This window comes from Aotus nancymaae, unplaced genomic scaffold (genome assembly GCF_030222135.1).
Source record: "Aotus nancymaae isolate 86718 unplaced genomic scaffold, 86718_ANA_hifiasm-v0.15.2.pri h1tg000032l_0, whole genome shotgun sequence".
Taxonomy (NCBI): Eukaryota; Metazoa; Chordata; class Mammalia; order Primates; family Aotidae; genus Aotus; species Aotus nancymaae.
Genome location: NW_026988445.1, coordinates 1,513,891 through 1,541,772, shown reverse-complemented (window position 1 = coordinate 1,541,772; position 27,882 = coordinate 1,513,891). Strand labels below are relative to the sequence as shown.

General features: G+C 38.0%; 2 protein-coding genes across 7 annotated transcripts in view; one reads left to right on the top strand and one right to left on the bottom strand.

Annotated features, from left to right (window-relative positions):
• The first annotated feature begins 20 nt into the window (after positions 1-20).
• ANGEL2 (angel homolog 2) lies at positions 21-24,789 on the top strand. 5 transcript variants are annotated; one of them, XM_012459624.2, is made up of 9 exons: positions 21-276; positions 2,694-3,019; positions 7,354-7,610; positions 8,333-8,402; positions 9,744-10,165; positions 14,300-14,426; positions 14,827-14,884; positions 17,934-18,097; positions 20,176-24,789. In XM_012459624.2, exons 1-9 carry the CDS (start codon positions 218-220, stop codon positions 20,325-20,327), a joined length of 1,635 nt encoding a protein of 544 aa, XP_012315047.1. In that variant the 5' UTR covers positions 21-217; the 3' UTR covers positions 20,328-24,789. The 5 variants fall into 5 exon arrangements, with proteins under 5 accessions (XP_012315047.1, XP_012315051.1, XP_012315048.1 ...); XM_012459625.2 differs by lacking the exon at positions 21-276 and adding an exon at positions 383-649; XM_012459626.3 differs by lacking the exon at positions 21-276 and adding an exon at positions 390-436.
• VASH2 (vasohibin 2) overlaps positions 23,754-27,882 on the bottom strand; it is a 41,772-nt gene continuing 37,643 nt past the window's right edge. For both annotated transcript variants that reach the window (XM_012459622.3, XM_012459623.3), the window contains one exon: positions 23,754-27,120. In XM_012459622.3, coding sequence (XP_012315045.1) covers positions 27,048-27,120 — 73 coding nt within the window. In that variant the 3' untranslated portion in view covers positions 23,754-27,047. The remainder of the gene's footprint in view (positions 27,121-27,882) is intronic.

The following is a 27,882-nucleotide window of genomic DNA, read 5'->3' as shown; positions in this document are numbered from 1 at the left end:
AGAATTCGGGATTAAGGCAATTCATGAACTTTCACTGCGCAAGATGGAGAGTAGGCCGACCAGCAGCGAGACTGCACCTCCCAGCGTGCCTTGCAGCCGGGCCTGGAGTCGGTACTTCAAGTGATGGGATCCCCTAGGCGCTTTAGGCCGCCGCTTCGGTTATAGAGATTGAGGTGGAATCCCGGGCCTGGGAACTGGACGCACGCGAAGGGGGAAGATGGAAGCCTGGCGCTGTATGAGGAAGGGCTACGGCCACTGTGTGGTGGGAAGAGGCCGGTCAGTAGGGATTGGGTACTTGGAGGGAGGAGAGAGGGGCGGGCGGCCTCAGGGCGCGGGCGGGTGTCCGGGACTAACCCGGGGCGGGGCAGGGAGGAAGAGGAAGAGGGTCTGGGCGATGGTGCATCCGGGACGAGCCTCCGGAGACCAAAAGGGATAGGTAAACCCGGCGCGCAGCCAGCTGGACGCTGGGCCGACGAAGTCTGGGGTCTTGGCGTGGAGTTCATGGGCCTCCGGCCAGGCTTGTGTCAGTGGCTTTGGATCCCCGGCCTGCTTCCCCCAACCCAACCTCCAGACCAGCGCTGGCCTGCTCCCCACACTCCGCAGCACCGTCCTGGGAGCCGATCGTCGGCGGGGAGGCGGCCTCTCCGCAGTAGGTCTCGGCGGGCCTGATTCCCTGGAGGCACGCGTGTGGCACACGCCCAGTAGGGGCTTGATTTTTGTTGATGTGTTTGTGTCTCAAACTTTAGTCACTTGTATGTCATCCCTTACTGTTATGGCCAAGTTCTTGTTCCACGTGTATTATTTACTGGATATTATTCTTTAAATTGACTCGGTTTTTTTAAAAAGCACTTCAGTAGGTGCTGCCCACATTAGCTTCGCCTAGTGTCTTTAGAGTCTTGGATTTGATGTGCGATTATGTTTCTTCCTAATAAACTAACATAAACATTTAGATATTGCAATCAAGTAATTTAACTGTGTACCCTATGAAACCGACTCGTGTACCACCCACCACGCTTGGGAAACACAGCATGTATTATGCATAAGTGATGGGGATTTGGTTTTAACTCCCATAGGCCTGAGATTTGATGGTAATTTAGTTCAACAGTGTTTCCTGAGTACCAGCTGTATGCCAGGCACTGTGCTAGGCACTTGTGAAGAGAACGGAATTAAAATGAATAAGACGGTTCTGGCCCTGAAGGAGCTTAATTAACATCTTTTTTTGTTTTGTTTTGTTTTGAGATGACATCACTCAGTCGCCCAGGCTGGAGTGCAGTGGCGTCATCTCCGCTCACTGCAGCCTCCGCCTCCCCGGTTCAAGCAGTTCTCTGCCTCAGCCTCCGGAGTAGCTGGGATTACAGGCGCCTGCCACCATGCCTGGCTAATTTTTGTATTTTTGGTAGAGATGGGATTTCATCATCTTGGCCAGTCTGATCTTGAAAAACTCGTGACCTCGTGATCCACCCACCTTGGCATCCCAAAGTGTTGGGATTACAGGCGTGAGCCACCACGCCCGGCCTAAGAGCTTAACATCTTAAGAGAAAAAAAAGTCTAAATAACTGCAAATATAGAAAATAACTGTTGTAATACAAGTATTATATTTCAATACAGTGGCTTATTAGGATAGAAAAATGCATGGACCAACTGCCCAAATTCCTGTGGCTTTCAGAGTTATCACAAAGCAGTGTAAAATGCCCATGTTACGCCTTTAAAGATTTACAATTAAGTTGATTTTAGAGGACAACTAGAGAATACAATTTTAATGCTGTTAAAACGAAAATAACAGCATATAAAGTTAAGTAAATGCAATTTAAACAAAATTCCCCTAGTGATGAGATGGGACATTATTGATGCTGTGGTAGAAATGTAGCTGTTAAGAATTTTGGAGAAAAGAAGTCCTTCTCTGAATCTTAACATAGTATAGTGAGAAGAAAATGGTGCTGAAGTGTTTCTTCACAGCCCGAGAGCAACATATCTATTAAAAATGTTAGCACCACTTTGGAGATACTTTGGATGGTGGGTTAAATGGAAGCTGTTGGGTTTGCAGTGTTGGTGCATTCTTAGTAATCCCCATCCTCTTTCATTTCTCCTGAGGAGAATCATGCTTGAAAAAGAATGGAGAAGTAAATTATCCACCCATTGATTAGTAAGAGAAGTAGTTTTGTGAATTTATGAAGTTGTGGATAGGCTTTTGTTTTCCTAGCTATACAGGTGTTTGGAAAAATCTGTCCTTGGTATAAAAAACTTCAGAAACTTATTACTCCAAGTGGGAAGAGAGATTTACTTTAATTATAGTCTGAGTTCCTTATTCGATGTTAGTGTAAATATTTGTTGTGTATTTTATTTTTTCATTGAGTTTTTTTAGGTACTTGAAAGCTACTCTGAATATCATTTTGATAGTTGATTCATCTCTCAGTTGAACTATGGATGCTTTGAGGGGTATGAGGTATTTTGGGAGCCTGGGAGGCATCCTGTGTTAAGTATTCAGAATACAGTTCATGGTTTTTTAGGACGAGAGTATTGAGATACTAGTGCTAATAGGTAAATCATGAGTGTTTTCCCCTTCATCCTTCACAGATTTAGAAGTCGGATTTTAAATATTAGACTTCATCTTCTCTTGAGGAAATAGGTTTAGATTTTGTATACTGTAGCTGAACAAAAAGTGGTGCCTCAAGGAGTGTATTTATTTCTTTTAGATACCCCATGTTTTCCCATCACTCGAGGAGTCTGGGCAGAGACTGGACTACACCGTGGGAGAATCTGCAAAGGTGTTGCTGGAACAGACATATTTCTAGTTGTATGAGGTGGCCTGGACATTACTCTCAAGTTCCTTACCCATACTTCAGTAGTAGGCATTTTTCACTAAATTGGAGACCACCCTGTTTGTTTGAGTCTAGAACTCAGTTCCAGTACTGTAACTGGAGACCTGACAACCTGAGCCAGACATCTTTGATTCATCTCTCTAGTTACGTCATGAATGCTGAGGGAGATGAGCCTTCATCAAAACGAAGAAAACACCAAGGTAAAGGTGACATTTATCTTGGTGTAGAAATAGACATAAATGATAGACTAAATTGAAACTTTCATATCTAGTTCTTAAACCTCCTAAGGTTTTAGAGGTGTTTGGTGTTGATTTTTAACCAGTAGTTTTATGTTAGAAGAATTCTTCCTTAAATGAAGTCTTTATCTTCAACTAATTGTGTATTTCTGGCTATAAAAATAGAAATGAGTCTACAGATAGAATAAGATTGGCAAAGAAAGGAGAAATAGATTACAAAAGTAAGTTTTATTTAAGGATAATTTTTAAATCCAATGTTTTTGAAACAAAGGCCCTTAGACTTCTTAGAAATTGATGGCTCTATGCTTAGAAGACTACAGATCTAAAAAAATTTTAGTGTTTTCATTTTTAAGCCAACATTTTTATGTAAGACAGAAGGACTCATAAATAGAAGCAATCATAAATGAAAGACATGGTCTTATAGAATGAGAGTTTCATTTATTAAATCTGTATTTCTCAAATTGGGGGTCTATCGATAAAATCTTGAGAGTTTGTCAGAAGTATTACCTTTTAGAAAGGGAACCACATCTTATTCCACTTTGAGAAACAGTTTTTTTGTAACGTGTTAATCACTTCTATTTTTTCATATTCTTTCTACGCTGAACAATTCATTAGACTCCCTCTGTGCTGCCAGTCTTGCCCCTACCACAACCCCATCTTCTGAAAGTACAAATGAGGTGTCTAGGTAGAATTTGGAATTGTCTTTCTTACTGAACCATAATTTTCAGTGAAGATAATTTCTGTGAAGGTAATTTGAGAGAAGGCTGTGTGGGTGTTAATGTTTAGGGAGCTGACATAAGTTTATGAAAAGAAGACTTTCAAGGTGAGTCTTGTCTGGAAGTCAAAGCTAGAATTAGTGCTCTTCAGGTTCTCTCTGGTTTTATTAACAGAAAGTAGTCTACAGGCTTCAGCTGAGTTCCAATCAGCTTTGCTAAGCTAATATTCAAATACATGTGTAAGTTATTGCTACACAATTACAAAGAACCTAGTCAGTAAAAAACAAAACACTTGTAGAAATTCTAACCAAAAGTGAAAATCTGTTTGTGTATAGTACTTAACCATAGCATATGGAGATAAAAAAGAAATATTTAAATATTTGAATGAATGAAAGGTGTATTTAGAGGCATTAAAATTAGGTTCCTAAGAACAATCCTAAGATCTATAAATCTAGGGCTGTTTGATGATATCAGATTGCTTTTCACTCATGTATTTGTTCATCAGGTAAGCACACTCCTCTTTTGTTTAGCCTCTTATAAATCTGGGATGCTCTCAGATGAAGCTGTGGCATAGCGACATAAGCGTTGATGTAGTAACCACTCCCTGCTTTCTTTTCTCCTCCACCACTAATTATATGAACTTGGATAGCTTACTTAACCTCTTTGCTCCTTGATTTTTTTGTGTAAAATAATGTCTACTTGAAAGTCTGTTGAATGAAATGAGATACTACTGTATGTCAAAGTGCCTAACACACTGTTGGCTTCATAGTAGGTACTCAGAAAATTGTGGTGGTGTTTTCCCTTAATGGATGGGGAATTACGTTGACATACTGATAAAGCTTGATTACAACCTGACTCTCTATATGTCCATTCTTCCTAGGTGTTGTGAATAAGGAAAATGCTCTTCGTTAAGCCATATTTGTGACTTCCGATATTTCACTAATACTTTTCAATCAAGAAAACAGCATTGCTAACTTGCCTATCACTTTAAAGTGGTATTTGAAGGATTTGTGTGATACAATTATGACCTTGTAATTAGGCACCCTAGAAACCTGATCAGGCCTATTGCTTACTTTCTTTGATTCATCTGTCTTCTCTGCTGTGATCACCTTGTTCCTCCTGATATGGAAGGTATATAAGCTTTTGTAGTGTGAATTTTTGTTGTGAAGCATATGAAGGCTAGAGACCTTCCACTCTATCAGTGGTTTTCAAATTGTTTTCCATGGAACCCTCACATTTGAACACATTTCTGTAAGTTTATTAAAAGCAAATGTGGTCAGTATAAAATGTGTGTTCACCCTATCATCCCAGCCCCAGTCCCAGCATGCCAGGGATTGGTGTTCCATGACATGAAAAGCAATGCAGACAGGTGCAACAAGCTATAGAAGTTTGAAAGCCACTGTATTAACCAGATAATCTAATGGCCCTGGTTGTTTAAAAAATGAAATTGCCAATAAAGTTGGTTACAAACTTTAATGACCAGGACAATAAAAATATTAATGCATTTATAGGCCATTACATGTACATGTTTTATAAGAAAATATGAATAAGGTTTTTAGACCTTCATTTTCGTATTTTAATATGGCAATGACACCAGGGTAGTGCTCCAACTATGATGATAGCTTATATATTGTTTGCATGACTAGAACCCTTTTCATCTCGTATACATAAGAAGACTTTGATTTGTCTAAAACCATCATAGACAGTCTCCAATTTATGAATGAATTGTGTTCTACACATGATCAGTTCTGTTTTCCCCATAGAAATTGTGCTACAAATCTGAGTGGTTCTGCAGAGCCAGAACAATTAGCCTTAGTTCTGAGCTTTGGGGGTAGGATTCCCATCTTTAGTGAATGACAAGGAAGGGGATAGTTTCCTTTCCTTTCGTGGGCATAGGACAAGCTCTAGGCAAAATTCTTCATAGTTCAAGACTTTAGTTTAGTTTGGTTTTGTTTCTTTCCATCTTTTTTTTTTTTTTTTTTTTTTTTGAGACAGAGTCTCACTCTTGTTGCCCAGGCTGGAGTGCAGTGGTGCGATCTCGGCTCACTGCAACCTCTGTCTCCCAGGTTACAGTGCCTGCTTCAGCCTCCCAAGTAGTTGGGATTACAGGCACATGCCAGCATGACCGGCTAATTTTTGTATTTTTTAATAGAGACGGGGTTTCGCCACATTGACCAGGCTGGTCTCAAACTCCTAACCTCGGGTGATCCGCGCCTGCCTCAGCCTCCTAAAGTGCTGGGAGTATAGACATGAGCCACTGCACCTGGCCTAATCATACTTTAAAATGTTTACTTCATTGGCATTTTTACATAGCATATTGATATTTTGGTTGTAAATGTATTGTGCAGAAGATTTGCAAAAATGTTCCACAGTCCTAACACTCAGAAATAACTACTCTTAAAAATACTGGTGTATTTCCTTTTAGTCTTTCTTTTGCCCCATGTATAAATGTATAGGATATTTTAACTTCAATTTAATTTTTGATTGGTGGAATTTTAGGCATTATAATCCCTTGAAGTGAAAACCTTTGCAGGATAGAGGATAGAGGGAGGTATTCTAGGGCTGAAATTTTTAACGTAATTTAATCATACTCGGAAGTCCATTTCCAAATCTGTTTTCCCATGTTCTTCCCATTTTTTGTTTTCTCTTTCTTTTGAGCTCATAAATTCTCTAAAAATGGGTTTCTATTCATGGCTTCCATGGCAGTAAGAGCATCCTCTTTAATGATAGCGTGTAGGAGACAAGATCAAAGGTGAATATACCCACACACACACCATACACATGATTATTTCTAAGTCAGGGACTGCCTATGATTGCAGAGTCTCATGTTTTTTTATTCTCCTTTCATCAGTTTTGCAGAATGGATGATGTGTTTGCGGAGTATGAACTATGACACACTCCTGGTTGTTGCATGCTAGGTTTGTCAGTTAGTCATCATTTACTACCATTCTGTAGCTATGTCATATTTAACTTTGTTGTACATTAAAAAGATTTCTTTTGTTTATTTTGTTTGCATGTTCCACTCTAGTGTTTTCAACACTAAAACTTCTTCCATATATTGCCATTATATACCCTTCTTTCATGTATAAACTAGAATTCTGAACTAAGGGTTGCTTCTGGAACTTAATGATTTGATGATCTTATCCCACTATTAGAGAATAAAATACAATGTAAAATCATCTTATTGAAAAGCCAACTTTGACATACAAATATGTTGTTATAGTTATAAAACTGCCAATCACATCTGTGGCAGAGCCACTTTTTAACCGTAGAGAAGTGAAAAACCACAACCTCTGTATAGTCTTAGCTTTATTAGCATATACTCTCAGCCTCCAAAACAACTTGCAAGATTCTTTTAAATCTGTTTGAAACCTGTTGGTCAGTCCATATATTATGTTACCGCATTTGTAACCAATTTGGTAACAGTTCTAATTATTCAGTGCTATATTGCCACTTCCCAGGGAAAAACATTCTATTTGTTGCTTATGGGAATTTTTAAGAGGCTGAAAAATACATATTTGTGGGAAACTGTGTGGTCTTCTTTTGATTGATTCTTTATATTTGTGCAATATATTTTAACAGGCGTGATAAAGCGGAATTGGGAATATATGTGTAGCCATGATAAAGAAAAAACGAAGATCCTAGGAGACAAAAATGTTGATCCCAAATGTGAAGACAGTGAAAACAAGTTTGACTTTTCAGTGATGTCCTATAATATACTTTCACAAGATTTATTGGAAGATAACTCTCACCTTTATAGACATTGCCGGCGACCAGTATTACACTGGAGTTTTAGGTTTCCCAATATTCTGAAAGAAATTAAACACTTTGATGCAGACGTAAGTGCAAAATATTATTGAAATTCTTCACATCAGAACAAGTTGGGTTAAATGTTTCATTTGTGCATTTATGAACTAAATGATTTTATCCATCTTGTTTGATTCACCATACCTGGCTTATTATTAATTTTTTGTAGAGACAAGAAGGGAATATGTTTAAGAATAATGTGATGGAATCGGTCTTAATAAGGTATCATGACTTTGAGAGAGGCATTTGTTAGCGGTTGTTAGTATGAATAATCATCTAACTTTTTAAAAGGGTCCAAAGTATGGGTCAGTTTTGAGACAGAAACTGGCAACGTATTAAGTATTCAGTAAATATTAACTTTGAATTGAAGTTTCAGTAATTCATGCAAAAATGTCACCTACCTGATAGCATTCAAAGAAATCAGCCTCTTAAGACCCGAAAGATAATACTAATGAACATGTAAAACCAGGAAAAATGTCCTGACATGTAAGCTAAGAATATTTCCTTTGGGAAATAATAATTTTGAATACTAAAGGAGCTCCATGTGATTGAGGGCCAGAGTTTTGAGATTGATCAAATTTAGAAACATTAATTTAGTAGATCTATAACAAGAAAAAAGGATAAGTCTTTTATTTCAATTCTTACCAAGTGTGGAATTTTAGAAGCCTGCTTTTAGATATTTTGAGATAAAAGCACCAGGAAATTCATGTTTGCATCTCTGTGTTTTAATTCAAGCTGTTTTTCTTCTTCCAAGGTACTTTGTTTGCAAGAAGTTCAAGAAGATCATTATGGAGCAGAGATCAGGCCAAGTTTGGAATCACTGGGTACAATGTAACTTTTTTTTTTTTCCTCTTTTGAGACAGAGTCTCACTCTGTGGCCCAAGCTGGAGTGCAGTGACACAATCATGGCTCACTGCAGCTTCAACCTCCTGGGCTCAAGTGATCCTCTCATCCCAGCTTCCTGAGTAGCTGGGACTAGAGATGTGTACCACCATGCTGGCAATATAACTTATCTTAGCCAAATTTACTTTTGAAAATTCATGTGTCATTAAAATAGAACTTGCTAACAAAAATGTGTGGCATATTTAGGCTAAAAATCTTGATTTTAAAAACTAAATTTCAAAAGGTCAGGAAAAGATTGCGGTATTCAACTGGAGAGTTTTATGTTGGTATATAATTTTAATTCAAACAAAACATGTATTAGAAATCTCCTAGTAGTTCCCTTTCCTAGGAGTTGTTTGGCCCACCTCTAGACCTATAAGATTCTGAGCTCCATGAGATCAGGGACCATTCTGTCTTGTTCATCATTACAATACCAGTGCCTACCAGTGTATACCTAATAGATAAATGCCAAAAACCTGTTTGATAAATAAATGCTTCTAGAAACAAGTTATCTATGGTCACATATCCTTGAGAAATGTGCCTACTTTGCATTTATTCATTGAGCAATTTTTTTTTTTTTTTTGAGTGCCTGCTATATACCATGCACTGTTCTAAGGAGTGAGGATATAGCATTGGGTGAAAAAGATTTAAAAAAATTTCTCCCTCTAGTGAGGTGTACATTCTAGTGGAAAAAGGCTAACCAAATAAATAAGTAAATAGTATATTAAGTAATGATATTTTTCTGGAGAAAAGCAGGAAAGTGGAATGGGGGAGGTTTCAGTTTTAAACAAAATGATCAGACAAGGTGACATTTGAACAAAGATTTGAAGGAGATGAAGGAATAAGCCATGCCTAGAACATTCTACACAGCAGAAATAGCAAGGGAAAGGCCCTGGGTTTGGAGTATATTAAGGGAAATGAGGAGGCCAGTAAGGTTGAAATGAAGTGAGGGGAAAGGAGTTATAGGCAAAAAGATCAGGGATATAGGATGTAGAGAGAGAATAGATTATTATGAGGCTTTACTGTTATTACCATGACTGAGTTTTACTAGGATGGCAATGGGAAAGTGATAATACACAGTAGCATATCAAGGGCTGAAGTCTGCCCTTAAAGAGGCCTGTTAGACCCATTGTCACATGTTTTTTTATTCCAATGCTTATTGACATCCTACATTACTAGTATTTGCAGAATATAGTTTGGTAAACATTGTTCAAACGTATTAGGTGAGCTGTGTTTTGACAAATATGTAAAATAGTTGTTTTAAATTCATTTGTTTCTTACAGGTTATCACTGTGAATATAAGATGCGGACAGGAAGGAAACCTGATGGCTGTGCTATTTGCTTCAAACATTCCAAATTTTCACTCTTGTCAGTGAACCCAGTGGAATTCTACCGCCCTGATATTTCTCTGTTGGACAGAGACAATGTTGGATTAGTTTTACTCTTACAGCCCAAAATTCCATGTGCTGCCTCTCCTGCGATCTGCGTAGCAAATACGCATCTATTGTATAATCCAAGGCGAGGTGATATTAAGCTGACCCAATTGGCAATGCTACTGGCAGAGATTTCCAGTGTTGCCCACCAGAAAGATGGCAGCTTCTGCCCTATTGTTATGTGTGGTGACTTTAATTCTGTTCCTGGTTCTCCACTATATAGTTTCATAAAGGAAGGAAAATTGAATTATGAAGGACTTGCCATAGGAAAGGTAGGTGCTTGTTTCATTGGTATTAGGAGGTGGACATAGTTGCTCTGCTCATGATTGTGTGAAGATAGTCATTACACGGCTGTTTGAAAACTTTGGATGATCCAGTACCCTCACTTTATCAAACTATGATGAATTTCCATGACTTCTTTTTTTAATTTTTTTTTGAGAGAGTGTCGCTCTGTTGCCCAGACTGGAGGCTAGAGTGCAGTGTCATGATCTCGACTCACTGCAACCTCCACCTCCCAGATTCAAGTGATTCTCTTGCCTCAGCCTCCCAAGAAGCTGGGATAACAGGCACCTGCCACCACGCCTGGCTAATTTTTGTATTTTTAGTATAGATGGGGTTTCACCATGTTGGCCAGGCTGGTCTCAAACTCCTTACTTCAAGTGATCCACCCACCTCGGCCTCCCAAAGTGCTGGGATTATAGGCGTAAGCCATTGTGCCCAGCCGCTTCTCATAAGTAATTATTTTTACTTGGTTGATTTTCATCTTTTTCATCTATCTGTGGCAACATAGCGGTTGGAGGAATTAACAGGCAGCGCCCCCCCCCCCCCCAAAAAAAAGAGGTATTGATAGACATGTATACTTAAATAAGTAACTATTCACAAGGTGGCAGTATAGAATTTTGAATGCTGGATGTGGGCAAAATAGTAATTTAACATTTATTATATAAGTTTCCCTTGCATAATAAATATTTTATTTAGCTTAGCACAATTTATCTCATGTAATTATTTTTATTGTGCTTTCCTCTCCTTACTTTAGATTATTTGATCTTTAGTATATTTGCCAAAATAAACTCTCCACCACTGGAGTTTTGAGTGATAGTTTAAAATTTTATAAGAGTTGATCTCTCTTAGTACAGGTATACCTTGTTTTATTGTACTTTGCTTTATCAAGCTTCACAGATACTGCATTTTACAAAATGGAAGCTTTGTAGCAATCCTGCCTTAAGCAGCTCTGTCGGCACTATTTTTCCAACAGCATATGCTCAATTCCTGTCTCTGTCACATTTTGGTAACTCTTGCATTACTCCAACATTTTCATTATTATTATATCTGTTATGTTGATCTAGGATTAGTAATCTTTGATATTACTATTGTAATGGTTTTGGGGTGTTATGAACTGTACCCATGTAAAATGATGAACTTAATCAATAAATGTGTTCTGACTGCTCCACTAATCATCTCTCTCCCTCTACCTGGGCCTCTATATTCCCTGAAGCACAACAGTATTGAAACTAGGCCCAATAATAGCCCTGCAGCTCTCTCTAGGTGTTCGAGTAAAAGTAAGAGTCACATGTCTCACTTTGAATCAAAAGCTAGAAACGATTCAACTTAGCAAAGGAAGGCATTTTGAAAGCCAAGACAAGCCAAAAGCTAGGCCTCTAGCACCAAACAGCAAAGTTGTGAATGCAAAGGAAATGTTCTTGAAGAAAATTAAAAGTGCTACTCCAGTGTGTGCAGGCATAAGAAAGTAAAACAGCCTTATTGCTGATATGGAGAAAGTATGAGTGGTCTGGATAGAAGATCACACAGCCACAGCATTCCCTTCAGTCAAAGCCTAATCCAGAGCAAGGCACTAAATCTTTTCAATTTTATGAAGACTGAGAGAGATGAGGAAGCAGCAGAAGAGAAGCTGGAAATTAACAGAGATTAATTTGTGAGGTTTAAGGAATGAAGCTATCTCCATAACATAAAAAGTACAGGGAAAACAACAAGTGCTGCTGATGTTAAAGCTGCAGTAGATTATCCAGAATATCCAGAAGGTCTAGCTAAGATCATTGATGAAGGTCGCTAAACTAAACAATACTTTTTTTTTTTTTGAGATAGGTTCTCGCTCTGTTTCCCAGGCTGGAGTGCAGTGACACGATCTCGGTTCACTACAACCTTACCTCCTGGGTTCAAGCGATTCTGCCTCAGCCTTCCAGGTATCTGGGATTATAGGTGCGTGCCTCCTTGCTGGGCTAATTTTTAAATGTTTTTTGGTAGAGATAGGGTTTCACCATGTTGCCCAGGCTGGTCTCGAACTCCAGGGCTCAAGCGATCCTCCTGCCTCTCAAAATGCTGGGATTATAGGCGTGAGCAACCACACCTGGCCAAAAACAGATTTGTAATATGGATGAAACCACTTTCTATTGCAAGGAGATGCCATCTAGGACTTTGATAGCTAGAAAGAAGTCAGTGCCTTGTTTCAAAGGACAGGCTGACTCTTTTGTTAGGAGCTAATGTAGCTTGTTACTTTAAGTTAAACTCAGCATTTGTTGACCATTCTGAAAATCCTAAGGCACTTAAAAATTATGTTAAATCTACTCTGCCTGTGCTCTGTCAATGGAAAAACAAAGCTTGTGGATGACCATGCATCTGTTTATGGCACAGAATTTTTTTTTTCTTTTTTTTTTTTTTTTTGAGACGGAGTTTTGCTGTTGTTACCCAGGCTGGAGTGCAATGGCGCGATCTGGGCTCACTGCAACCTCCGCCTCCTGGGTTCAGGCAATTCTCCTGCCTCAGCCTCCTGAGTAGCTGGGATTACAGGCACGCACCACCATGCCCAGCTAATTTTTTGTATTTTTAGTAGAGACGGGGTTTCACCATGTTGACCAGGATGGTCTCGATCTCTTGACCTCGTGATCCACCCGCCTCGGCCTCCCAAAGTGCTGGGATTAACAGGCGTGAGCCACCGCGCCCGGCCAGGCACAGAATATTTTAAGCACACTGTTGAGACTACTACTCAGGAAAACATTCTTTTCCAAAGATTGGTGTTCATTGACAAGGCACCTAGGTTACTCAGGAACTCTGATGAAGATGTACAAGGAAATGAATGTTGTTTCATGTCTGCTAATATGACATCCATTCTGCAGCCTATTGAATCAAAGAGTAAGTTTGTACTTACAGGTCCCCTTACTTAAGAGATACATTTCATAGGCTATAGCTGCCATAGAGTGATTTCTCTGATGGATCTGGGGAAAGTAAATTGAAAACCTGGAAAGGATTCAGCATCCTGAGTGCTATTCAGAACATTCGTGATTCATGGGAGGAGGTCAAAATATCGCCATTTAAAGGAGTTGGAAGAAGTTAATTCCAACCTTCATGGATGACTTTTAGAGGTTCAAGACTTCAGTGGAGAAAGTAACTGTAGATGTGGTAGAAATAGCAAGAGAACTAGAATCAGAAGTGGAGCCTAAAGAAGTAACTGAATTGTTTCAATCTCATGATAAAACCTAAATAGGTAAGGAGTTGCTTCTTATAGATGAGCAAAGTATTTTCTTGAGATGGAATCTACTTCTGATGAAGATGCTGTGAACATTGCTGAAATGACAACAAAGGATTTTAAATGTTACATAAATTTAGTTGATAAAACATTGGCAAGATTTCTGACTTTGAAAAAAGTTCTGCTGTGTATAAAGTGCTGTCAAACAGCATCACATGCTACAGAAAAATCTTTTAGGAAAGGAAGCATCAATGGCTGCTGCAAATTTCATTATTGTCTTATTTTAAGAAATTGCCGCAGCCAACCCCCAACTTTCCAGCAACCATCATACTGATCATCCAGTAGCCATTAATATCTAGTCAAGACCCTCCACCCGTAAAAAGATGATGACTAACTGAAGGCTCAGATGATTGTTAGCATATTTAACAATAAAGTATTTTTAAATTAAGGTATGTATTTTCTTAGGCATAATGCTATTGTGTATTTAGTTAACTACAGTATAGTATAAACACAACTTTTATATGCACTGGGAAACTGAAGAAATTATGTGACTTGCTTTATTGAGATACTTTATTGTGGTGGCCTGGAACCAAACTGCAGTATCTCTGAGTATGCCTGTGTTTGATACAATAAGAGCTATACTGCAGGTAGTAAAAATGAATGGGCAGTATTAGTCCAAAGCGATAGATCATTTGTATGTCCAAATTAGAACAAAACATGTATGGGAAAAAGATTGTCATTTTATGTAAATGATAGTTGTATTTGAAGAAAAGAAGATTTTATAAAGTCAAATAATCACTTAATATAATGAATAAAGGGTAATATTTACCACTTTTGGATTACCTTTTATTTAAGACATAAACTTTTCAATTCATAAGCTATTTAAAATCTATTCACTTAAGACACCTGTTGAAATTTTGTTTAGGTATCTGGCCAGGAACAGTCTTCACGGGGACAAAGAATTTTATCTATTCCAATTTGGCCCCCAAACCTAGGTATCTCACAGAACTGTGTGTATGAGGTACAGCAGGTACCAAAAGTAGAAAAGACAGGTAAGTGTTTGTAATACATTTTGGCAGTCTGCTGGGTAATCATGTTCCCTTTGAAGACATAAAACTAAGTTTTTAAAGGGACAGAATCTCAGGGATGAATATTCATATATAAAAATATATAGTTATTCTTTTTCTTAAGACCTCTAAATTTACCTTTTTAAAGTTGAACTTCCAGAATTATCTGTGCATGATTTACTTGCATGTTGCTTTGGAATTGTTTGCATTTTATTTTTCTGAATTATGGAGTCCATTGAAATATATAGATTCCAGAATGAAACATGTAACTAGGCATCTTTCTAACCTAGATAAGTCTTAAATATTGTTTCTAGAGTAAGATGATGCTACTAAGGCAAACTAAAACAAAACTATATTAATAACATATTTTCCTCTATTCTCACAGATAGTGATCTGACACAAACACAGCTGAAGCAAACAGAGGTCCTAGTGACAGCTGAAAAGTGAGTTCTGAAAAGCAAAAGTAAACATTTGCTAACTTCAGTTGAGTAAAAAACTCATTTCTCAAAAATCACTTGGATAAAAAAATGAAGGTGATAATATTCCGTGCTGGTGAAGAGTGCTGGCCCTTAGGTCAAATAGGCCTGAGTTCCAGTCCTGACTCTACTATGTTTTAGCTGAATGATTTTGGGCAAGAAACTTTACATCTCTGAGGTCCAGTTTCTTTGTCTATAGTTTGGGTTGTTACGAGGATTAGATGAGACAAAGCATATAAAGCACAATGTTTGAAACATAGTTAAGTGCCTAGGTAGTGTTAGGAAGGGAAACAGCCTGTCTGTTTCAGAGAGCTCAAGTACTCTTTGAAATTCACATATTTAAACAAAGGTCAAGATCACAGAAAAATATCTTTCAGATATCAAGAGGATCTTTAGTTGTCTTTGATTTACCAAATCTCAAAATAGTCTATAAGAGAATTGATCCAAAATGAATATCCCAGTTGAAAAGATGATCATTTTAATTTATCTCTTGAACTATAGGAAAAGATTGTCAAAGGGGTAAAGATGCTGGGATTCTTCATTAAAGAAATAGGAATATTTGGGGCTATGGTTGAAAAATGGATACATGTCAATACAACAGGACAGAGACTTAAATCTATCTCTGGGAGATGCTTGAAATATCTTGATTGTTTTATATTGTGGCTCTTCTACAGTTTTTTGTTTTAACATTTAAATTTAGGAACCAAATTTCATTCATTTTATTTGCTTCTCAATCTTACTTTATTTTGTATACCTTGTTTTGAGAAAATATTATTGCACAAATAAGAACTAGTAAGAATGGAAGCAATTTTTTAAAAAAATTTTAATGAATATTTAAAAATTCATAATTAAACCTTTCAATCTAGTATAAACTTATTTGAGTACGATTAATGAAGGAGGCCAATCTAACAAATACTTAGTTTTGAGTAATTCTTAAATCTTTTTATAACAATATGGGACATAAAAAAAGATACTAGCTGGGCATGTTGGCTTACGCCTGTAATCTCAGCACTTTGGGATGCCAGGGCAGGAGGATTGCTTGAGCCCAGGAGCTTGAGATCAGCCTGGACAACACAGTGAGAACCTGCCTCTATTTAAAAAATAATAATAATAATTAAAAATTAAACAATCTGGCCAGGCACAGTGACTCACACCTGTAATCTCAGAACTTTGGTAGGCTGAGGCTGGTGGATCACCAGGTCAGGAGTTCAAGACCAGCCTGGCCAAGATGGTGAAACCCCGTCTCTACTGAAAATACAAAAAATTAGCTAGGCGTGGTGGCAAGTACCTGTAATCCCAGCTACTCAGGAGGCTGAGGCAGAGAATTGCTTGAACCGGGGAGGTGGAGGTTGCAGTGAGCCAAGATCGCACCACAGCACTATAGCCTGGACTGGGCAACAGAGCAAGACTCCATCTCAAAATAAATACATAAAAATAAAACAAAAAATAAAACGGATATCTTGCCCTTCGTGTCTAAAAATTAAAAGAAAAAAACATACTTTTTAGTATCTGTATATAAATACAGAGTATTCATATGCATAGCTTATATCTATAAAAGGAAAAATTGATAGTAAAGAGTTTGCAGAAGACCTGTTTGTGTTTTTTATTTTTATTTTTGAGAGTCGCTCGCTCTCTGTCATCCAGGATAGAGTGCAGTAGCATGATCTTGGCTCACTGCAGCCTTGACCTCCCAGGCGCAAGAAATTCTCCTGTCTTATTTTCCTAAGTAGCTGGGACTATAGGCATATGCCACCATGCACAGCTAATTTTCTTGATTTTTTGTCGGGGAGTAGAGATGAGGTCTCACTGTGTTGCCTAGGCTGGTCTTGAACTCTCGAGCTCAAGCAATCTTCCGGCCTTAGCCTCTCAAAGTGCTGGGATTACAGGTGTGAGCCACTGCACCTGGCCCTATTTATATTTAATATTATAAATATAAGTTCTTAGACATAAAAAGTTGCTGAAACTTAGAGGGCATTTTTAAGGATTTACCTTTGTTCTTGACATATGAACACTTTAAAAGCAAGGGAAACATCTTCATCTATGTATTCTCAGCACCTGAGATAGTACCTAGAACTTAGAAGATGTTTGGTAAATGTTTGTTGTATAAATTTTTTAAATTTTTAAGTATTTTCTTTTCCTTCTAGGTATAAAAGATCCTTAAGATTCATAAAGTATCACTAGAAAATGATCTTTAAACCCTTTACTCATAACGTTACATGTATTATATTTGTGCATAGGGCAAATGTAATAAACCATTAGAGAAGCTATTTTAAGATGCAGTACAAAATTATCTCACAAGTCATAGCAAGAAAAATTAGAGAAGAATATGATCTGTCTGTCATCAAAAGTCTGGGGGGTTCCAAATAGTGTTCCTGAAGACCACCTAGATTCTCTTTTTTTTTTTTTTTTTGAGACGGAGTTTTGCTCGTTACCCAGGCTGGAGTGCAATGGCGCGATCTCGGCTCACCGCAACCTCCGCCTCCTGGGTTCAGGCAATTCTCCTGCCTCAGCCTCCTGAGTAGCTGCGATTACAGGCACGCGCCACCATGCCCAGCTAATTTTTTTGTATTAGTAGAGACGGGGTTTCACCATGTTGACCGGGATGGTCTCAATCTCTTGACCTCGTGATCCACCTGCCTCGGCCTCCCAAAGTGCTGGGATTACAGGCTTGAACCACCGTGCCTGGCCAGATTCTCTTTTTTAAAAACACAAACTTGTAAGTTGTTTTAGAATACATGTTCTTTAGTAAGTGGATGCATTCAAACATATTATAAATAATGAAAACATGCATTAGTATGTTAATTATTGAGCTTTTTTTAAACCCACAAGTATGATGGCCTTATTGATGGGTTTTAGATATCACTGCATAAGTAAATGAGTACTAAATTATGATGTGGTCTATTTAAATAAATGTCTGGTCTTAATCTAGAAAATAATTGAATAAGAACTTCAGATAGGAGGAATTCTAGAAGTTACAAAAAACTTAGATACTAAATACTTCTTCTTTTCAATTTAGATTATCTTCAAATTTACAGCACCATTTCAGCTTGTCATCTGTTTATTCACATTACTTTCCTGACACTGGAATTCCAGAAGTGACCACCTGTCATTCCAGAAGTGCCATAACTGTGGATTATATTTTCTACTCTGCAGAAAAGGAAGATGTTGCTGGGCACCCAGGTAAGGAATGCATGTAATCTTAAATTCTGCTAGAGAGCACAGTAGCTAAAACCTCAAGGTTAAAATTAAGAAAGCTCTCTAAACATCCAGTTGAAGTTCTAGATCTAGAAGGTAAAAATATTTTGAAATAGACAGATTGGTAATATATTTGAATAAATCAGTTGATTACTTGCATATGAGGGAGGCAATAAAACATCCAAGCAATTATTACCCATGAATTACATTCTCAGTCCTACCCTCCAGTTTCAGTCAGCCTTTGAGTTACAGGTCTTTCATATTGCCCTTTCTTTTTACTTGCCATAAATTTACTGTTTTTCCTGTGACAGAAACTGAATATGTTAATGGTCATCATAGTTTTGTGCTTAAATTTTACTGAGGCGTGCTGCTTTCATTGTAGGACCATAGTTATGCACCTAGCAACACAGCTTATGCTGTCATGTCGACTCTGGAATATTGGGTTTTTCTGAGGAGGAAATGTATATATGCATATATACTTTTTAAATATATAATATATTTACACTGAATTGTATATATGTATATACACTTGGTTTTTTTTGAGACAGAGTCTCATTGTGTTACCAGGCTGGAGTGCAGTAACTTGATTCTCGGCTCACTGCAACCTCTGCCTCCCAGGTTCAAGTGATCTTCCCACCTCAGCTTCCCCAGTAGCTGGGACTCCAGGCATAAGCTACCATGCCTGCCTAATTTTTTTATTTTTTTGTAGAGACAGGGTTTCACCATGTTGCCTAGGCTGGTCTCTAACTCCTGGGCTCAAGCGATCCATCTGCCTCAGCCTCCCAAAGTGGCTTGGATTACAGGCATGAGCCACCACATTTGGTCAGAAAAATCTATACTGTATTAATAGGTGTTTTCAAAAAGTGAAGGTGCTAAAAAGGTTTTCTTTGTGTGCATCAATGAAAATCAGGTTTTAAACATTAACCAAAGGATTTAAAGTGGAGAAGAAAATGCAGTTTAAGATTACTGGAAGTAAAAAAATTGAAGAAAACTTTGGAATGTGAGCAGCTGTTTTTTTCTTTTCTGATTTTTTTTTTCTCTTCCTTTTTTTTGATGCTTCTTTTCCTTTACCTTTTTCCCTATTATTTGTTCCCCCCTCCTTTCTTCTGGGAATAACCTTATTGGTAACACTCAGAAGATGGCATACTCATGCCACTAGCTACTCTACAAGATATGCCTGCTGCTTTGAATTTACAGTAAGGTTTTGATAGTTGTCATGCTGACAGAAGTTCACTAGGTGGCGGGAGAGTGTTACGGATCAGCATTTCAAATCTCAACGATTTAAGCGTGTCATCTTTTACTCTACTTCTGTGGGTGCTGACTCTCTGGGACTAAATTATACCAATTTATTCTCCATTCACCTTAATCAGCTTTTACAGGGCTGTGGCTGGCTGGGTGCCTCTGGCTTAATGCAGCTACACAATGGCTGCTGGATGAATTTTCTTATGTAGTTGTCAAGCACAAATTTTACTCTTAACATTCTTTTTTTGTTTGTTTTTTGGGTTTTTTTGAGATGGAGTCTCATTCTGTCGCCCAACTTGGAGCGCAGTGGCATAATCTCAGCTTACTGCAACCTCCACCTACCGGGTTCAAGCGATTCTCCTGCCTCAGCCTCCTGGGTAGCTGGGATTACAGATGCCTGCGACCACACCTGGCTAATTTTTGTAGTTTTAGTAGAGATGAGGTTTTACTGTGTTGGCCAGGCTGGTCTCAAACTCCTGACCTCGTGATCCACCCTCCTTGGCCTCCCAAAGTGCTGGGATTACAAGGGTGAGCCACTGCTCCCGGCCTCTCAACATTCTTCAGTATTACGTTTATGTTTTCTTCTAAAGATTGTTTACAGAGCTTGAAATAGAAAAAATATCTCAAACTGCTGTGTGTTTGGTAATTATAATTAGGTTATAACTCAATAAAGCTTAAATATTCTAAAAACTGTTTTGTGGTTTTTTAGTCTTCCAGAGGGGCGTCAGGTTCTGTATTTGTCTGGAGAAAAGACTTGTATGGTTAATTTACGATAACCTATTGACAGTTTTACTAAATATGTATTTGCTTCTTTAATATAGGGGCTGAAGTTGCTTTGGTTGGTGGCTTGAAACTTCTAGCTAGACTGTCACTTCTTACAGAACAAGACTTATGGACTGTTAATGGACTTCCAAATGAAAATAACTCTTCAGATCATCTGCCATTATTGGCAAAGTTCAGACTTGAGCTCTGACTCTGCTTTGATCACATACTAATTTTCTTTCCAATTTGTATTGTTTTTCAAAGAATGTAAAGTTCTTAAGTGTATGCATGTTGTTTATTTTTGCACTGTGGAGTTTCTGAAGAGGTTATGTTAGATGCTTTGAAACTCCATATCAGAAGAAACAACTTGATAACCATTTTTTTAATAATGAAAAATATTTTCCTGACAAGTGAGATCTAAATACTCTTTATTGTAAAAGAGCTGTAAAGGTTTTGTATTCTAAATCCTAGTAAAATTGACAGTGATTTTTAATTATAATGCATCTTCCTTTGTCTGCTTAGTAAAAAAATTTTTATAATTTTGGCAAGCTCTATAGTGGATCCAGAGTATCTTTGAGTTCTTGCAAGCTACAAGTTGTTTCCTTCCCAGAAGACTTGATTTCATTAGGAGTACCTTCTACTGAGTTCTCAATAGTTTATCTTAGAAATCCTTGGGTCATTCACAGGTATCCAACCAACCATCATTTACTTTGTTTTTGAAGGGGTTTGATAATGCTTTTTAAGTTGTACAGAATGCTTAATCCATCATATTACTGTCCTAAGCCATGTAAATATGCCTGCATTTTGTTGGGGAAATGTTTGGGAACCATACGTCTCAGCATAATGTGTAATGCCCACTCTTTCACCCTGGAACAGACAGAGATGGGCTTAACAGAGGCAGAGACTGGGGATATGCCTTTGTTTCACTAGCTTTTTAATTTTTTTTATTTATTTATTTTTTGAGGTGGAGTTTCGCTCTCGAGGTTGGAATGCAGTGGTGCAATCTTGGCTCACCACAACCTCCGCCTCCTGTGTTCAAGCGATTCTTCTGCTTCAGCCTCCCCAGTAGCTGGGATCACAGGCATGCGCCAACACGCCTGGCCAATTTTGTATTTTTAGTGCAGACAGGGTTTCACCGTGTTGATCAGGCTGGTCTCGAACTCTTGACCTCAGGTGATCCGCCCGCTTCAACCTCCCAAAGTGCTGGGATTACAGACATGAGCCACTGCACTCGGCAGCATTTTTTAAAATTCAGTTTTAAGATCTCTGGGTTAGGGGAGAAATTTTATTTTACTGAACCAGTTCTGTAGAAATTTATTTTATTAGGAAATTTGTCTTTGCAACAAGGTGGCAGCTATAAAATTATTTTTGTTATCCTTAGAAATATGAGGACACCTGTGAAACTCTAGTGGGGAGATATTAACTTGAAGACTTAATACTCTGTAAATAGTCATTTAAACTGTTGGTTTTAGTGGTTTTGTTTCTAAAATGTTTTCTTTTACAGTGATGCATCAGTGTGAGATGGTGCTGACACTTTCTATGAAGTGGTTATGAGCAGGTTCAATCCTCTATACAAGTGTTTGAATCAATTTTAAAACTTAAAAAGTGGAAATTTCCTCTTTTGTAGACAGTAGGAACAAGGAATTGTATGCATTTTTACTACGTAGTAATTTTACACTGAATTATAAAGTTTTTACAATGAGTTTTATTAATAGAATGCTTCATCTTAAATTGGAAAACAATAATAGCCTTGGACTAAGTCTTTGTACTAAAGCATTTGCTCTAATTATTTTTTAAAAAACAAACAGGTGAAAGCCTCAAAGAAGGCCTGTGGATTATAAGATTTGCCTAGTAAAAATTGTAACTGAATATGTTTAAATATTTAATTTCTCACTTTTCAGGGGGGTTTATTTTTTTATTTTTTAGATGGAGTCTCACGCCATCACCCAGGCTGGAGTGCAGTGGTGCGATCTTGGCTCACTGCAACCTCCTCCTCCTGGGTTCAAGCAGTTCTCCTGCCTCAGCCTCCTAAGTAGCTGGGGTTACAGGTGTGCACCATCACACCCAGCTAATTTTTGTATTTTTAGTAGTGATGGGGTTTCACCATGTTGGGCAGGCTGGTCTTGAACTCCTGACCTCAATTGATCTATCTGCCTCAGTCTCCCAAAGTGGTGGGATTACAGGCGTGAGCCACCACACCCAGCCTTTGGAGCGTTTTTAATTACAGTATTAACTATAGTTCCAGGATTCCCCACATTTTATAGTAATAGTTTGCAGAATATTATATGCCCTAATTAGCAGATACACATATTATCAAATTACAATGATAGTATAATTATCCCTTTTTAGTATTGGGGAAAAAATGAAAATTCATTAGTTAATTACTGCTTTGTGTTGTGTGAATTTATTAACAAATAGGATTATCATATATAGGCCACTGTTAACAAATGAGCATCCCTGAAAACCTCTATGAAAATTTAATTTTTTATATCCTGATTAATATATTGTGACTTTAGGCCCAATTTTCATGTGCTTCACCTTGATAGAGGTTAATCCATGCAATTGCTCTCTACTTTAGCTTATCAAATGAAGTATTATTTTGTGGACTGGAGGCCAAAAAGTCAATGTGAACTTCTCATGGGTTTTTAAATCTCCACTAAAAATAATTATCCATTTGTCTTTACTATTGTTGACCAGAATAGTTGGTAATTCTGCCGGAGCCTGTACTTACCTGCCAAAAACAATTAAATCTGGTTAACTCCTGAAACCAAATCTCTCCGACTCAAGTGTTATACTATCCAATTTTTGTTTTTGAGACGGAGTCTCACTCTGTTGCCAGACTGGAGTGCAGTGGCACAATCTTGGCACACTGAAACCTCCACCTCCCAGGTTCAAGCAATTCTCCTGCCTCAGCCTCCCGAGTAGCTGGGACTACAGGGGCATGCCACCATGCCCGGCTAATTTTGGTATTTTTTAGTAGTGACAGGGTTTCACCATGTTGGCCAGGATGGTCTCGATCTCTTAACCTGGTGATCTGCCTATGCAGGCCTCCCAAAGTGCTGGGATTACAGGCATGAGCCACCGCGCCCGGCCAAATATTCAAGTTTTAAATGGAAAGGCAAACTGTGGAGTAATGAAATTTTGGTTTTACTGTACCTTTTGCTATCAAAATAATATGCATGTTTGGAATCTTGTCTTTATTTGGAATTTAGCTACTGTCTGCGTTTAACCATTTGCTTTCCTAAAGAAAGTTAGTGATCCAGAGAGTTCAAAGGATTGGGGAAACAGAGGTGTCAGGTCACTTGCACTTTATACCTGTGAGTTATGTAATAAATTATTATACTCCTACTTCTGTGCCTGAAGGTTTTGTGGTAGGAATACTGAACTGTATAAGCTGTCCTGTTGCCGTACTAAACTGTTGCATTGCCCTTTTCAGCCATTTTTACTTAGTGATGCTAAAAGATAAGTGAATTAAGATGTGTCAAAATAGAGTAATAGAGGAGTTTTAATATAGAGCCTGCAGATTGTGAAAGAAGGGTGAAAGAATCATAAATAGGTTCACTCAAATAAGTATATAATCAGAGGACCAAAAAAATCACACCATCTTACATATTTGGAAGCAAAACAATCCTTAAGTTTCCAAGATGGTTTTATTCAAGTCCCATGCTGTGTTAGAAACATACAAGTGATGAGAAAAACATTAACTTGAAGCATGCAGTTATCTGGCATTCTCTAAAATACCATTATACAAGTTTTCGTTTACTTAGAAAAATACCCACTAAAACAATCACAGTTCTTTTTAAAGATTTAAAAAAAATGTATTGGCCAGAACAAAGTCCAAGAGATAAACAAAGTTCTGAATTGTATGTCAAAAAAACTGTACAGGGTTGTACATAAAACTATAGCTTACAAAAGCCTCAGGTATAGTAAGAATTCTGAATTAAGATTTCCAAAGTTCTATTTACCAATATCTATTAATAAAATCCTTATGAAATAATTGACTTAGAAAAAGTGAAATGCTCATGATTTCAGAGTGTATAGAAAATACTAAATATCACTTTCTGAAATAAAGTGTACTCAAAACAGCACAACATATAGTCTAAAATCAAGATTTCTGTCATTCATTTAAACTTTGCATGTATTGCCAGGATGGCCTAAACATAAAATTTCACCTGCACTAATAACTTTTTAAAAATGATTTCAAATCACTTCACGGTTTTATATTTTGAATTCTATCCAGTCTTAAAATCAGCTTTGGGATGGGGTGCATAAAACATGTTGGGTATTTTTTCCCCTTAATTAAATTATTGCACTAGTATTTAGGGGTTTGGTGCCTTTCCCATATTTTTAGAAATTAACATAGTCCATAGGCAATAAAAGTAGAATAACAACTAAGAACATTTTAAATGTACTTTCATGTTTGTGTGACTAAACTTTGCTTTGGGAAAATTGGTCTGAAAATCAAGGAGCAGGTGTGGAAGAAATTAGCTTACCAATTGAACCATCAAGCCCGTTGGCAATTTTAAGGCTTCTATATCAGCATATTACAGAGTTTATATTCCTGTTATTTTCCTCCTTGTGGGAAACAAGCCATGTAACCGTTTGACGTTCTGTATTTTAGATGTAACAGTACTCAATACTTGGTAAAAATAAATTCCAACTTTTAGAATGGTTTCAGTGTTTGTTATAAGAGATCTACTTATTAGCTGTAATCAAATTTCAGATTGATAAACAAGGTACATGGCTAAAGCAGTATTGTTTTAGAATAAACTGAAATGATTCACTGACTATTTCAAACATCTGAATACATCTGGCCAAGAGGCCGCAAATGGTTTGCTGTATGAAGATAAACGGATTTTAAACTCTGATAATACTGTTCTTGAAGAGATTAAACTGAGAATTTTTAACCCTGTGCTGCATTTTTTTTTTTTTCTTTTGAGACGGGGTCTTGCTCTGTCACCCAGGCTGGAGTGCAGTGACTCAATCTCGGCTCACTGCAACCTCTGCCTCCTGGGTTCAAGCGATTCTTCTGCCTCAGCCTCCCGAGTAGCTGGGACCACAGGCATGTGCCACCACGCCCGGCTAATTTTTGTATTTGTAGTAGAGATGGGGTTTCACCATGACCAGGATGGTCTCGATCTCGACCTCGTGATCCGTCAACCTTGGCCTCCCAAAGTGCTGGGATTACAGGCATGAGCTACGGCGCCCGGCCTGTGCTGCATTTTAATCAAATGGAGATGTATAGTTGGTCTTGTTCATCTAAAGGACATTAGACTTCTTTTTTTAAGAAAACACTACTTTTCATTAATAATATTGATTTTTAGGGTGAAGTAAGCTCTTGTGCACATAGCTGAAGGATGAAGTCCTTTTGTTTTCCATGTCACCTCCAGAAATCTTGTAAAGAATTGGTAAAGAATCTCAATAAGCAGATTTTTTTTTAACTCCCTTCTAATAAACACCTTCAGTCAAAGCCAGAGGAGATGCACTGAGACTGAAAAAACATTTGTTGACTCCCAGACTTCACTTAAGTCAGCCGTTTGGTCTCATGAGTTGGCATTGTTACTAAGATAAAGCAAATGAAATTGAAGCTGTACTCTTGATATTTATACCATACAAGACTATGCTGTTAGGGCTGTCCTGTGTGGTCTGCAGCCAGAGGTTACACTGTAACTACCATATGCAGGCCAGACATTCATTCTGTGCTTAGGGACTGAATCACACTATAAGGTGTAACACTAGACCGGAAGACTTTTCCATTAAAAAAAAAAAAAGTTCTGCTTTTCTAATTCATTATATTTTCCAATATTTGTTCTTAAAATATCATGAAGTGGTACCTAAAAGCAAGGTACTGGAAGATCATCACATCATGTCACATTTGGTCTTAATATAAGACATCAGAACACATCTTTAACAACATTGAGCCCTCCCTTAGTTTGATTCTTTGTGTCCTTCAGGAGAATCAAAGCCTGCCTCAGTTAAAAATCAGATGAAATGTGAACAGAAAGGTTATTTGGTTCTGAACACCTGCTGATCGATCACTCCTGGTGTCTGCCTGAGTGTGTTACTGTCAGAGGTAATCCAGTATTGCTAAATTTGTGTAATGGTGCATGACCTCTTGTGCTTTTTGCTAGATTCTGCAAAGTTTAAATGTTAGTGACAGAACATAGACTAGCTTCTCAATGTGATATTTTTGTTTCGTTTTGAAAAAACAAAAACATCAGTGAATGCGTTAAAAAAGATTAAGGAGGAAGTAACTCCAAGATCCTGAAAATGGTTCTTGTATTGCCAGAAGAATTTCAGTGCTTTTTAGTGAAACACTTGCATATAATACCTTAAATCTCATCATGTGTGTGCACCAGGAAAAAACTCCAAGCTTGTGGAGATCCCCATGGGAAATACTGGGGAAAGAATACAAATAGAATATAAAAAAACAAAAACCACCGTTAAGTTTGCATATCTGATGTCAAAATGCTGAGGTAATATTAACTGTTTAAAAAAAACCCACCCATTTTTGCTTTCTGTTATTGCTGAAAAAGACAGTAATACTGTTTGAGTTACCTTACTATACCAAAAGTTCAAGAGATTATTTCATGAACATTTACTATTGGTGAGGCATAATGTTCAAAGCAAGTCAAAGAAAGTAGGTAAATGGAAAAATATAAAACAACAGTTATGGTTGTTATCCTTAAGATCTTGAGTGAGGGACATAGTCCAACCCCAGCGGGGTTTATTACTTCAGCCTTTTCATGGTGCCTCTTAGTGAATTTTTTAAAGCTAATGGTTACCACCCACTCAGATTCTATTTCCAGGTGAATCCTTAAAAATAAAATTCACAAGTTCTCAATAAATAGTTGCAGTTCCTCCTGAAGATGCTGGGTAAAGTGCAGAGAGAAGCACCACAGAAACCCTCCTGCTGGCCGGTATGGCTTGGCTAAATTCGGATTTGATAGCCCACTTCATTCAGAGTGCTCAGATCAGCCGCCTTCTTTTCAGGCAGTGCAGGCCTAAGAGTAAAGACAAATATGGTGTAGAGGGGACGGGACACAGAAAGGTAATTGAGCACTGTCAAGGGCCTCTAACTTGTTTTTACTAACACTTGTCATATTGGTCTCACCCTCCCATTCCCCGCCCCCCTCCCCCGCCGCCAGCCGTAGCTCACAACTCTACTTCTTGTTCTCAAATCCACCTTTAAAGGTTTTAAGGAATATTTTAAGACTTTCAGTGTAGAGTTCAGAAAAGTTTTCAGGGTGTTGAATGAGTTTTTGCACCTTTAAGCCTGAATTTGGTCACACTGTAACTCTTGAAACCCAATACCCTTGAACCTTGCAAGGGTCTAAAAGTCGCATACACTACAGTAGAGCCAAAAATCTGAGTCAAATTCTCGTTGAAACACTGGCTTCCCAGTGTTTGTGCCCTGGAGGAAGCCCAGGAATCAAAAGTGACTCAGGTTCCCAGGGAGAGGCTTAGTGTTCTAGGCTCAAATGTATAAAATCAAGGTGAATCTTAGTATTCATCTGAAAAAGCACGTCAGTGTGGAAAATCACTCAGTGGCAAATCATCTCTTCCCTAAAAACGTGTTAAAGTCATTTCCAACATAAAGCTACAACTAAGCAATTATGTAAAGTCATGTGAGAAAGTACCTTAAGCTGGGAATAAAAACATTCGGTAGGCCGGGCCCGGTGGCTCAAGCCTGTAATCCCAGCACTTTGGGAGGCTGAGGCGGGTGGATCACGAGGTCAAGAGATCGAGATCATCCTAGTCAACAT